A 14519-nucleotide genomic window follows, 5' to 3' on the forward strand; every position below is an offset into this window, starting at 1 on the left:
ATTTCAGTCTCTAACCTCATGCTTTCTCTTGCTTCTGTGCCTTTGCAAATATTGTTCTCCCTAAAACACTCTTTTTCACTCCTTCATTCTCTATTCAGTCACCTTCCTCTTTTTAGCCAAATCTTGCTTATTTTTCAGTTCCCAGTTTATATTCACTTCCTTCAGGAAATCTGTGATACCTTTTCTATGTGGTTTATTAAACTGAAGTTTTAAAAATGTTATTTCAAAATGTGGCTTTTATATGCAGAGAGAAAATGGTGGTTATATATTTAAAAAAATCAATGGAAATCTTAATGAAATATTAGCTGTATCCATGAAAACGGCCAAGCAAATGAAAAAGCATAAGCAGCTTTCAAAATTCTTATAATGGTTTATGGCAAGCTGCAATGTAGTTTAATTGTGTTTTTCTCCACAAAGTACCTGCCAGCCTATCTGGACTTGAGCCCAAGGACATCGTGGCAGTGCTGAATGAGGAGGGAGGCTACCATCAGATCGGACCAGCAGACTATTGTACCGACTTCTTTGTTATGTCGGTGACCATAGCATTCGCCACCCAGTTGGAACAGGTGAGACTTGCCCTCAGATTAGTGAATCACAAAGAACTGGAAAATTGAATTTTATTTTTCAAATCTGCCTTTCAGGTGTTACAAAGTTTTACAAGTTGACTTTTTTTACTTTTTAAAAATAATTTAGAAAAGTGTTTTCTTTCATATCAGAAAACATTTTTGCTCTAGGAGAATAAATTCTGATGATCTTGGTAATAAGAGAAGAAATGCAATCTCTCAGAATTTAGAAGAAAGATCATCACTAAACATTGTTTCCCATTGTACTGCATGGCATTGTAAGGACTGGTATGAAAGGGTGTTTTTCAAAGTACGGACTAATTTACCTGTTGGAGAAGTGTGCAATGTTGGGGACACTTTGTCTCAGTCATACCTTAAGAGCTGCAGGGTCTGAGATTAGATTTTACCTTTTACCTTATTTACAAACTAGCAGATTAGCCTGTTACTGTTTCTTGGATGCTGCCAGAAGATACAAGTTTCTTGGGTCAGAGACAAAGGACTGTATTACTCAACACAGCAAGCAACATGAATATCAGTGTATTTCCTTCAGTTCCTCTAACCCCACGTCCCATGGAGGTGACACAGTGGGCCCAGATGGTAGCTCTGCATGCAGTGAGTTTTCATCATAGCTGAGGAACACAGAAATTGGAGAACACACCACTTATATTGTAAGCAGTCCTGGTCTGTGTCTGGAAGGTTACCAGCTGCAGAGACAACCCTAGGAAATGGCCTGGGTAAGCGGTCAGGGACTCATAGTCTTGACACAGTCAGCAAGCCTGTGTATGGATGCTCGGGGTCCATGGTGGATTGCCTCTTCCCCAAAATGGCTCAACACAAAATTAGCTGTTATTCTATTGTCCTTCTCAGATCAAGTCTAGTTTTCTTGGAATTATGTTGGTCTGTAGCAGCTGAACTAAATTAATATTTTCAAAAATGGAGAATATAGCTTAAAACTCTAAAATTTTTATCAGACTATTTATTTTCTTAGAGGTACAAGATTCCCACATAATCCACATTTACAAATGAATGTGCGTTAGTGACCAGATAGTTATCTGACTTGTAAGATTTATCAGGTAAAGATTTTTCTTAAGAAATATATTTAACTTAGTCACACTGAGTTCACGCCCACTATATAAAGCACTTTTAATATATGCATTCTTTGAGCTTTACTCTTTCTCTCCTAATTTGGTACCATCATTTCCTCATTGACACTTTGTGCGTTTGTCTTTCTCCCTCAATTTCCTTATTTTGTTCTTTTCATAAATCTCTGCTTGTGGATTGCCTAGCATCATATGCCTTTGTGATTGAGAGCAAAGCCAGCGTCCACTAGCTTTTTATTAAACACATCAGAACGCACAGTAGATAGTAGTAAGTCTACTGTATTTTTGCTGTGCTGTTAAATACCTGCAAAGCATTTTAAATTGTCACTTTATTTTTAATATTTTCAACTCCCTAAGGAGGCATAATTGTTACTATTTACAATTGTGTGTTATTTCTGTGAACTGGGCATCGTGCCATCTACTTTGCATATGTTGCATTTAATCCTACCACAACTTTAGGGGACTATTATTTTCATTTTCAAGATGAAACCAAATTTTAGAAAGGTTTTACAGCTTGTAAATGGCCCAGGTATTTCAGGTCAGATGGTCATTTTTCACATTCTTTTGTTCTAATATTGTGCTCTCTTGCCTCTTAGGGTGTTTACAGTAATGGATTTGAGCTGGAATCTCATTCTCACTACTTACAGGTTTCTTTCACTTGGGCAACTTACTTAACCTGTCTGAGGCTTGAATTTTCTCACTTGTATAGTGATGATACTACCACTTTGCAGACGTGTATGAAGAATGAGATAGTATAATAACTAATGTGCCTAGCATATAGTTTGTATATGCGAAGCTATATTTGTTTGGTAAAAGCTTGTGGAACTAATTTACCTGTTGGATCCACAACTAAAACTAATACAGGTTTTGGTAGTATAGGTGACTTATTGGACAAATCACTCAGTTTAGTTTTTTTTTCTTTTTTTAAAGCAAATTGATGTTTGGCAAGCTGCTTGCTATCTATATTAAACATGAAGTCACATACGTTCCTTAAAACATTAACAGAATTACCATATAACCCAGCACTTTAACTCCTAGGTATATATCACAAGAATTGAAAACAGGTATTCAAATAAATTTCTACACAAATATTCATAGTAGCACTATTCATGATACCAAAAAGTAGAAACAATTCAGATATCCATCAATGGGTGAATGGATAAACAAAATATATATAAATACAATAGAATATTATTCAACTATAAAAGGCATCAATACTGATACTTGCTACAACATGGATGAATGTTGAAAACATGCTGAGTGAAAGAAAGAAGCCAGACATTAAAGGCCACATGTTGTATGATTCCATTTATATAAAATATCCAGAAGAGGCAAATTCATAGAGAAAAAATCAGATTTGTGGTTTTCAGGGATTGGAGAAAAGTGGGAATGGGGAATGACTGTTTAATGGTTCTGCTGTTTCTGTTTGGATGATGAAAAAGTCCTGGAGTGAAATAGTGGTGATAGTTGTGCAACAGTGTGAGTGTACTTAATGTTAGTGAATTGTATACTTTTTAATGGTTAAAATGGTAAATTTTCTGTTGTGCGTATTTTACAATAATTTTTAAAAACAAACAAGCCCCATAGTTTCTTCATCTTTTGATACTGCTTAATAGTTCTTGTTTGCTTTATGTACTTTTTATAGACAAGCCAAGTATTTAAAAAATTAGCTATTTAGCTTTTCCTTCTCAAGCTAGTCAAAAGCAATGTGAGAAATCATCTATTAATAAACAAAGGAACATAGCTTTTCAGATGCAAATCAGTGAGTTAGAACATGTACTATAGAGTTGTAGAATAGAGGAATGAATTTGGAGCAGGAAGACTAGATGCTGATAATCATGCTTCCTTCTTTTCTTAAATATTGAAAGTTAAGGGTAAAAAAAGTTTTTAATTACAGCGATGATAAAGGATTTGAGAAGACTCTCCTCTCATAGTGGGAATTACTTAGAATTAAATATACTATGAAATATATAAAGGACATCTTTATTTCTTAAAATTTTTCTTGCTTTCTGATTATGGAAGAAAGTAAAACGAAAGACTCTTCTAATTAAAGTCCTCAGAAATAATCATTGTTAAGTGTAGTATATTTTTTCCTCAAGCATTTTCTCATTCACATAGCAAGAGCTAACTGTGTGCAAGACAGAGTTGTAGAATTAAACATATATTATCTCTTTCAATTCTTCCAACAAACCTAAAATAAATGGAGGCACAGTGATTACATAATTTGTCCAAAATTTCACAGAAAGCCATTGATGGAACCAAGGTTAGGGGTTGGAGGCTTAATCCAGAATTTGTGTTCTTAACAACTGTATATAGGTACTGCCTCTCAAAAACTAAAAATCTCCATGATTGAAATCATAATTAAACAAATACATTTTAAATAATGGGATTAAAATAATAACTGTATATATAATAATATACTTTATATAAAAGAATAATCTTATTGAGTATTTACTATGTGCTCTTTTACTTTATTTACAGGGTAACTTTTTTTTTTTTATCTGAGTGCTAGTTACACAGATGTGTTCACTTTGTGAAAATGCATTGAGCTGTGCCCTTACAGTTTGTGTACTTTTCTCTGTATAGATTTAAAAAAATTTTTTTTACTTTTCTTTGAAACAATTTTAAAAATTTTTAAATTACAGTTGACATATTACATTACTTTCAGCTGTACAACATAGTGATTGGGCATTTATATAACTTAAGAAGTGACCACCCCAATAAGTCTAGTACCCATGTGACATCATACATAGTTATTATAATATTAATTATATTCCCTATGCTGTACTTTATATCTAGTCACTTTTTAAAACTGCCAATTTGTACATCTCAATCCCTTCCCCTTTTTCACCCAGCCTCCCCCCCAGTCCCCCCCTCCCCCCACCAATTCCTTTCTCTGTTTCTTGCATATCTATAGATTTTTGGTTTCTGGTTTCCATGTGCTTTATATATTCCAAGCTATGTTTTTAGCAATCTATTTTAAGTTGGTTGCTTAAGTTCGAAGACAGTATGTCTTTGTCATTATTTTTTACTTCTTTTGTGTGTTTGTGTTTATTCGTTAATTTATTGTTGTAATTACACATGGTTTTCCTACTTTTGCCTTTTAAACTTTGCACTAGCTTTGTAATTTAGTCCACTGTTTTTATTAAGTATTTGCCTTTGTCAGGGAGAATTTTTTTCTTCCCTGTATTTTCTGATTCGTATTATTGATCTTCTTCTTCTTCTTCCTCCTCCTCCTCCTCCTCCTCCTCCTCCTCCTCCTCCTCCTCCTCCCTTTAACATTTCTTGTAATACTGATGTAGTAGTTAGGAACTCCTTTAGTTTGTTCTGGTCTGGGAAACGATATCTCTCCTTTGATTCTAAAAGACAGCTTTGCTAGGTAGGGTAATCTTGGTTGTAGGTCCTTACTTTTCATCACTTTGAATATTTCGTGCCAATCCCTTGTGGCCTGCAAAGTTTCTGTTAAGAAATCAGCGGACAGTCTTATGGGAGCTCCCTTATATGTGACTAACTGCTTTTCTCTTGCTGCTTTTATGATTCTTTATATGTCTTTAATCTTTGGCATTTTAATTACGATGTATCTTGGTGTGGGCCTCTTTGGGTCCATCTTGTGTGAGACTCTCTGCTTCCTGGGCTTTCATGTCTATTTCCTTCTCCAGGTTACAGAAGTTTTCAGTAATTTCTTCAAATAGATTTTCAATCACTTGCTCTCTCTCTTTTCTTTCTGATGCCTCTATGATGTGAATGTTGGTACACTTAATGTTATTGTCCTAGCAGTCCATTTAACTATCCTAATTTTTTAAAATTCTTTTTTTTTCTTTTGCTGTTTCTATTGGATGTTTTTGCTACCTTTCTGATCACTGCTTTGATCATCTGCTTCATCTTATCTGCTGTTGATTCCCTCTTATGTATTCTTTATTTCAGTTATTGTGTTCTTCATTTCTGACTGGTTCTTTTTTATGATTTTTATCTCTTTGTGTAAGTTCTCACTGAGTTAATCTATTCTTCCTCTAGGTTCATTGAACATCCTTATAACCAGTGTTTTGAACTCTATACCTGGTAGATTGCTTGTCTCCATTTTGTTTAGTTCTTTTTCTGGGGTTTTGTCCTGTTTTTTTCATTTGAGACGTGTCTCTTTGTCTTCTCATTTTAGCTGACTCCTTGTGTTTCTCTATATTAGGTAGATCAGCTATGTCTTCCAGTCTTGACAGGTGGCCATATGTCATAGGTGTCCTGTGGGCCTAATGGCACAGTCTCCCTGGCCACCTGAGCTGACTCCTCTAGGGTTATCCCTTCTTTGGGTTGTGTGTGCCGTCCTGTTGTGGTTGATCCTTCCTTGCAGTTGGTATGTCAGTGGGTAGGATTGAACTACATGTTGACTGTCTGTGAGGACTGGCCATGACTACAGCACACAAGCTGTTGGGTGGGGGTGACCCCACAGATCAAGATTCACTTTAGTAGGGTACTGGTGCCTGCCACTTCTACCCTTTGGGTATGTCATTTTTGGAGCTGGTTGGGTGGTGCTCTGGTGTGGTCTGAAGCCACCCACTGAGCTTGTTGGTTCTGGGGCCTTTTGAAGGTGTTCTGCTGCAGGTAAGGTCAATCACTGCCTTTGCCTAGCCCAGGCCACCTGGTAGGAGCTACAAAGTATTTGCTGTTGGTTTCCACCTCTGAAGGGCTTGGGGTCACTTGGGAGAGGCTGTGCTGTAAACCGAGGCTGGCTGACACTAGTGCTAGACTTGGTGCTGCTTACAAGAGGTACCAGGTATGCCAAGGCTCATCGTTACTTGTTGGGGATTTATGTACCTTTGAGAGATTTTAAAGAAGTCCACAGCATGAGCCAAGGCAAGCTGTTTGTGTGGGAAAGCTGCTGAAAAAAGTTTCAGGCTGGGTATGCGATTGGTGAGGTGGGGGTCCCAGGGAATCACCAGGGTAGGGCTAATGGTGTTAGCCAGGTTAATGGAGAGCTCAGATTTGGTGCCTACCTGCGCCTGCAGGTTGTGTGGTGTGGCGGAGAGGGCTTAACAAAAGAACAATACCATCTGCCAACACTTCCTTCCCTGGAGAGACCTGCTCTGACTCCTGCCCCTCTAGCCCTCACCCTGAAGCTGGTGAGTTTAATTCCTCCCTGTATGTCCCTGGAGCTTTTCATGCTGCTATTCCAGCAGTGGAGCTCAGAGCAGGTGAGTCTGTGAGCATGTGAATCTGTGCTTGGGGCCCTTTACGTCCTGCAGCACCAAGGTCTGTAGCAGTCTGTTGTCTTTCTTGAATACAGTCCTTGCTTGTTTTCACAGCCAGATGTTATGGGGACTTCTCCCTCTGGCACTGGTGCCCCGGGTTGGGGAGCCCGGTGTGGGGCTGGAACCCATTACTCTCAGGCGGGACCTCTGCAGACAAGATAATCCTGATTTTTAATCAGCACATGTGCGTATGGGACCAGCCTGTTTCCCATGTCTGCTCTTCCTACGAGTGTTGAAATGGCTTCTTCTTTATATCCTTAGTTATAGTAATTCTGTGCAGTAGTCTTCAGCTGGTTCTCAATGATGATTGTTCTATACCTAAGTTGTAAATTTGATGTGGTCATGGAAGGGGGCAAGCACAGAGTTTAGCGATTCTGCCCTTTTGACTGCCTGTTTTACTTTATACTTTACCTAAAATAAATAACTTGAATATTTACTAGGTGCTCAGTACATGAAGTAAATTTTATTTGTTTTATCTGTTTTAATCTAAACGGTTATTGCACTTTTGTTTTTTCACAAACTATACTGTCTTATAACTATTTTATAACCTAGTAGTATATCTCAGGTAACTTTCATGTCAATATATCATTATTTAGCAGACACTATGTGATTACTATACTATATTGAAGCATATTGACAAACACATCAGTTACTTATAGTTTATTGTATTTTTACCAATGTTCTTGCAAACATTATTTGTTAGAACATAGTTTATATTTTCTGGAACAAGAATCCCATGTCTTTATCATATGTGACCAGCTTGGAAAAGTGACACTCCTAGTACAGAAGGCATCCTTTGACAACTGTTAATTTATAGGTCTCTAAATTTTGACAGCACGGCTAAAGCTTTTTTTCAAAAGCCTGGATTAAGATGTTATATTAAACAGCCTAGATTATGATTTTTGAAAAACCTCTCATTTAAGAAGAGGATGGCAGAATGAGGATAAGATGGAATAAGTTATGTGGAAATAAGGAAAGCTTAGTTTACAACGCTTGATTATTTTCTTCTAAGAGAACTTTTGTGTTTTTATTCATGGACCAGTTGAATGAAATGTCAACTTGAAAACAACATAAAACTATAAAAATTTTTTAATCTCTTTGTGCTTTTCTAAGATAAACTTTAAAAAATTAATCAAACCAGTAATTTGGTATTAATTTGGCAGAGAATGAGACATTTTGAGTGATTGATTTTTAAGACTTGACAAAAAAATCGCTAATGTTTTTGCAAATGTTTTTGGAGTTCATCAGATACTAATAAGCATGTTTAGTGGTTTACGAAGTAATACTCATTTTTTTTCCCTTCCTTAAATGTTTAGTTAATTCCATGTACCATGAAACTTCCAGAAAGACAGCCTGAGTTTTTCTTTTACTATTCTTTACTGGGAAATGATGTTACAAATGAACCCTTCAATGATTTGATCAACCCAAACTTTGAGCCAGAGAGAGCGTCTGTTCGAATACATAGCAGTGTAGAAATTCTTCGTGTTTACCTGGCCCTTCAACCTAAACTACAGGTAAGTCGTGCAGAAAATTGGTTTTTATTAGAGATTATTTTTTTAAGCATTAGAGAAGGCTGAACTATCTTATTTCAGTACTGGAGGTCTTCTTTCTATCACATCTTTTAATTTTTTTTAGAAATTATCCTGAGTTGTAAAGTCATAGCATAACATTTACTTCAGAATTTTAAGAGGTATACCTCCTTACCCAGTTAATGTGAAAAGAGGTATGTCAGTTATCAGTCCTTTATAATAGAAAAGTTGTACCTGGACCCTAAATCTATGGACACAAGGAAGGTTTCATTATTGTTAGTGGGGATAGTAGCTATAGGCACACAGATCACGTTTCAGGTTTCAGAATTTATATTCCTTATTGCTATTAAAAGCAAAGAGAGAACACAGTTTTCAAAAAGAAAACACAATTTTCTGAAACCTGCCATTGAATTGAGTGTTTTTTACAAACTAATTTCAAATTAGACTATTTAAAAGTGAACCTTACCTAGTGAGAATTACTGTTCTATTTTGTATTACAGTTGCTTTAAATAAGCCTGAAACAGGGTAGTCAAATATACCATTAGGTAGTCATTTGTGTATAGTAAAGTGGTCAGTCTTGCATTTTGGGTGGGAGGTGACAAGAGGAATTAAAGAAATTTTAATAGAACTAAATTTTAGAGGCGGTTCTGCTAAATGCAAGAAATTTAGAAAGCTGAAGACTATATGAAATGATGAAGTATGTAGGAAAAAAAGACATTGAATTTTATTCTATATCTAATATAGTAATCATGATCAAAGGTATTGACTTATTAGTTTGATTCTCGTGGACATTTAAGTCATAAAAATTCCTTCTCTACAGCCCATTGAAATCATCACACCTGATAACATTAAGTCTAAGTTACAAGTCATTGCTGATATTAGAACTAAAACTGTTTTCATGTAGTGATTGCTTATTGTTCATATGAATGCTAAGTTTGCCAAGGCTTCAACATAGTAAGGGAAAATGAGGTATATAATATATACCCGGAATAACCTTTTTGTTGTTACAAAAGGTGGTAATGTTGAAGTTTTGATTAGCTATCAGTGATTAACAGTGCTTTCCATCCCAGAGATATTCTCCTTTACCTTTTACTGTTGAACACCGTTTTGTAAAGTCTGAGAAGCAAATAAACAAAAGAGAAAGAAATACGGTGTTTTATGGGTGAATGAAAAAATTATTTTAGGTTTTTAATTTCCATATATGGCTGGATCCATTAACTTGCTTTTTAGAACTGTGTTTAAATTAATATTGAAATGGAAATAGAAAAAAATGTTTGAAGTATTTTTCTGTGTAAATTCATGTATTCATGATACAATTTGCATATATATGTAAATAAAATAGCATAGTAAAATATTAAAGTAAACATAGGTCACCAAAGAGACAGAAAAAAGGGTGATCACATGTGTAAACAGTACTGAAAGAAAAAAAATGAAAGAATATCTTTATTATTGAGTTCTTGGTAAACTTTGTGGTAATCAACAGTTTTAACAATCATGTGTGAGACTCTATTACTAAGTCACTGCTGGTCAGTGAGATAACCTGCATTATACTTGCCTTCTGCGGATTGTTTGATAACTTTTTGTTAAGTTTATATGTTTACAAGAAGGGAGAAAACGTAAAGCCCTGTTTTGATTTTCCCTTTCATATTAGATCCATCTCTGCTGTGGAGACCAGTCACTTGGAAGTACAGAAATACCCTTAACTGGATTACTGAAAAAGGGCAGTTCAGAAATCAGCCAGCGCCCAGTCACAGTTGAGGGTGCTTTTATCCTTGAACCTCCAAACCGAGCCAAACAAAAGCTTGCCCCTATTCCTGTGGAGCTAGCCCCAACTGTGGGGGTGTCTGTGGCTCTGCAGAGAGAAGGCGTGGACACCCAGGCAAGTAGTGACCCTCCTTCCCCGACTGCAGCTTCTGCACTGTGGCTCATGATTACTCACACAAGCTGAACTTTGGAAGAGTCACCTACCATAAAAATGTACTCATTACTCTTAATTATGGCCTACGTTACATGCTATCTCTTCTCTGAAAAGACCTTCCTGAAAAGCTCTGTGGCTTCCACTACTGTGGTTTATAAATGACTGTATCCAGTCTTTTGGTACAGACTTCTCATGTAGTGGAAACCATTCCCCCGCCCTCAACTCATAGTCACTGACTATGGCGGAAAAGGTAAAGAGAAGACCTCGTTTTAGACCTAGTTTCTGGGAACCTGAATTGTTGGGGGTTTTTTTTGTTGTTGTTTTTTTTTGGGGGGGTTGACTCACTCAGGTAAGATAAGGTTCTTGGTTCATTAAGTGCTTTATAGTCCTCATACTCTCTTTAGGCAACAGAGATGGGAATTGATTTGAATGTCAGTGGTTTTTGATTATATATATCCCCAATCACCTTTAGCCTCCTATTTTAAAGAACTGATCTTTATATAACTTATGAATTAAAGATAAAAAAGCCTGAAGTGAGAGTTTAAGAAATATATATGCATGTATTTTTAAAGGGTAGTACAGCAAAAGAGAGGAAGAAAATCACACTAGATGCCTGGTTTGTTTTGTTTTTTAAAGGAATGTAGGCCTCCATGATACTGCCTTGGTAGAAATAGCCATTCCCAGGGACACTTATACCTGACTCCTTTTATCCAATATCCCTTCTTATTCATTAGGATGCATGTTGGTAGTTAGCTCTGGATAGATTTCCTTCCTATTCGTCTTCCTTTTTCTGGTCCTAGATGCTATAAGAAAATTTGCAAATTCTCAAGAAAAATAGACTAGGAATATCCAAACTGGGAAAGGAAGCTTATATTTTTTAATAAAAAACGTCAAGTTTTTTGCTTAATTATGAAGGAAAGTTCTTTGCAAATTATACTTTATTTTTTAGTCTTTAATTCAATTAAAGACCCAGAATGAGCATGTGCCACAGCACTCAAAGAAGAGAGTTTTAACCCCCATAAAGGAAAAACTCACTGAGCCAAAGTCGCCCAGCGTGTCCCCTCTTCCGCCTCACAACCAGTCACCTCCAACAAAAGATGATGCAACAGAAAGTGAAGTGGAAAGCTTACAGTATGATAAGGACACAAAACCAAATCCAAAGGGTAAGATGTCTTTACAGATCTTTTAGGAATAGATTTTGCAGTCACCTAATAAATGACTATGAGATTTTTTATGGGTCCCAAGTGAAAATTGTGAGTTTAAGAGCCAGTATGTGTGGCGATGGTAAAAAAATTCAATTTAAAGTAATTGTAATCTATTTAACTTCATTATAAAACTTACTAAAAGGTAAGAACGTTTTTCTTTTACTTTTGTATTAGAAATAGTCTATACAAAAGAAATTAAAGAATATAGTTCTTTCAAATAGAGTTTTAACTAGGTAATTCTCAAATATCTTCAATATATTGGAATTTTAGAGGAAAGAGCTAAAAACTACCTCTTACAAGTAAACTCATAATAATCATTTTTGATCCTAAGGTTAAGAGAGAATCTGAGAATGCATATTTATCTGGCTTTATGAAATTTTTCCATCCATTGCATAAGGATCTATAGTTATATTTAGTGTAAGTAATTAGAGTAGTTGTGCATTAGGAGTTAGAACTTTGGGTGTATTACTTGGGTCACTCACTAAAACATCTCTGGTCTATAACAGGCTTGGACTAGACAGCTCTGTCTTTTCAAATGTTAGCTTTTTGTTAGAACATGTCATATGTGCCAAAAATAACCAAAACTACTTTTGAAAAAGTGATGTGATTATATTTGCATTAAGTCTTAAATAGAACCCTTCAAATGCTAAGTTCAGTTCAGCTGCCTCTTGGAAGTAAGTTAGTGCCTGCTGGGCTGCTGTCATACATAACTGCATTGGTACTGTATGCTATTATTTTTGCAATGCATGTGGAGAGGAAGCTCTTCTTTTTAAAAAAAAAAAAAAAAAACAATTCTGTAAAGGGAATTAAAGCCTGCAAAATTTGGGACAAGGCACTTTAGGATGTTTATGACTCAGTTCATATGTTTATAAAATCAAATAATTCCTTGCTTGAAGGTAAATAAGATGATATCTTGAAATTATTTGAGTAACTTAAGAGAAACTATTCACAACTTTTTAAAAATTTTTTTATTAATATCAATTTTAGCTATCAATCCTGCTGTACCTGCTTCAGTGGCCCAGCCAGTGACTATCGCCAATGCTTCAGAAACAGCTTCAGGACAGAAAATTGCTGTTCCAGCAACATCACACCATTTTTGCTTTTCCATCGACTTAAGGAGTATCCATGACTTGGAAGTCAGTTTTCCAATCAACTGTGTATTAAGGTGTGATTTGATTTTGTTTGAAAGTATTATTTTCTCAGGAGAAATGCCTTTCCTGTATTTGGGAAGTTACAGAGAGAGAAATGTCATGAAAAACGTTATAGTATTTATTAAATCAGTGTACTAAAAGAGGGTAAATCTATGTCCTAATGCTTTCAACTTAAACCAGGGTGGCATTGGTGGTATGAGAGGTAACAATCGTAACTACCATATTTTGCATTGTATAATGAACACCCATGTTTTTTGGCCCAAACTTTTCAGGGAAAGTCATCTTTCATTTTAATTTTTTAATTCAAATTTGTTTGCTTACACTTAGGTATTTCTGTTTTGTATTATAAAGGAATTTTAGCATTTATTTTATAACATATTAATTATGGTACAAGAAATTTTATGTAACAAATAATTACAAAACACAAGAATAGATACAAGGTACGAGAAAGTTTATGATATTTACACATCATGTATGTCTTTGCAAGTTCCTCTTTAAGTTCAACAAAACCGATTATTGTATTCCAGGGTATTATTTTGTATACGGATATAGTTATTGACTTCTAGAGTTACACTTTTAACTCATAAGCATAAATAAAAGAATTAAAAACATTTATGTAGATACAGAATTAGTACTACCCATGTATAATGTGCATCCTTATTTTTCCCTCACAAATTTGGGCAAAAAAAGTGCATTTTATACATGGCAAAATATGGTATTCTAGTATAATAATTGCAAGTATTTATAGTAATTTATTAATAGTCCTATTTAAAATACAGTGACTCTTGAACTTAAAATGTGTTGTTTCTGGAAAAGGTGCCACAGGTCAAAATAATGGTAGTTTCTGATTTTTCAGTAAAAACTATTATAATTGGAGGTTATATTCCTAAAACCTACATTTTATAACTGTGAATCTAAAAACCATACTTAATGCACTCTAAGTGGAATGTGTTCACATTTTTAATGTAAAAAATTTGGGATATATATTTCAGTCAGTTAAATGGCTTTGCACAATAGTTTGTTTTTAGCAACATTACGTTTTTATAGACTTTTCTGGCTGAGATACAAATTAAATGTAATACAATAGTGTGTTTTAGTTTGGAGTATTTGGTTTCTCCTCATAAATTTCTTTGGAGCACACATTAGCATTTGTAATAAAGTTGTTGGTCTTTATGTGATTAAGGAAATCTTTGTGTCATCTTGGATTGCCATCCCGGGAATGTCTGCAACTGCACATTGCTTCCCGCTGTTATTTGAAACACACCTACCTGTCAGATGCATAAATCAACTCATACTTGCATCTAATTTTTCAATTCTTTGATTTCTTATGAAGTTGTTTTACAAAGTCCTCCAAGCTTTCGTGAACAATGGACACAATCAAAGACATCTAGCACTGAGTGTGGTTGTGAGTTCATAGAATGGAAGTCCTTTCATTGCAGCTTAAGTTCTGCATTTTACCTTATGTTGGAGGCTAAGAATCGTTACTAAAATGTTTTTATTTGAAAATTGAAAGCTGGAAAAGGTTTTCTCTTACAGCCATAGCTTTTCTCAAAGGGTTTGTATAACACCTCTTAAAATTGTTTTTAGCAATAGAATCAATACTTATCCATTACTTCAGTTTTTTGTCTTTTCTCCCTTTACTACTTTAACTGAGATCTCTCTTCTGCTGATCTTAGGATACCTATAGAAGGTATTGGCCAGAAACATAGACACGGGGACGATCTAAAATTAGGTGCTGTGAAGGGGAAGTCTTGTACAAGCCCCCTTGGAAAGCACTAATAGTAGTTTTTGTGTTTCCTTCTTGTAACAGGCA

The 14519-nt window shown here is 35.3% G+C and overlaps 1 protein-coding gene across 5 annotated transcripts in view; it reads left to right on the top strand.

The window, feature by feature from the left end:
* The window catches only part of CEP120 (centrosomal protein 120), a 63167-nt gene that overhangs the window by 11250 nt on the left and 37398 nt on the right, over nucleotides 1-14519 (top strand). For 4 of the 5 annotated variants that reach the window (XM_019728015.2, XM_019728017.2, XM_019728018.2 and 1 more), the window contains 5 exons: nucleotides 418-566; nucleotides 8220-8417; nucleotides 10084-10311; nucleotides 11300-11513; nucleotides 12543-12720. In XM_019728015.2, the coding sequence (XP_019583574.2) occupies nucleotides 418-566; nucleotides 8220-8417; nucleotides 10084-10311; nucleotides 11300-11513; nucleotides 12543-12720 (967 nt within the window). The remainder of the gene's footprint in view (nucleotides 1-417; nucleotides 567-8219; nucleotides 8418-10083; nucleotides 10312-11299; nucleotides 11514-12542; nucleotides 12721-14519) is intronic. The other variant, XM_019728016.2, reaches the window with a different exon arrangement.

This window comes from Rhinolophus sinicus, linkage group LG03 (genome assembly GCF_036562045.2).
Source record: "Rhinolophus sinicus isolate RSC01 linkage group LG03, ASM3656204v1, whole genome shotgun sequence".
Classification (NCBI taxonomy): Eukaryota; Metazoa; Chordata; class Mammalia; order Chiroptera; family Rhinolophidae; genus Rhinolophus; species Rhinolophus sinicus.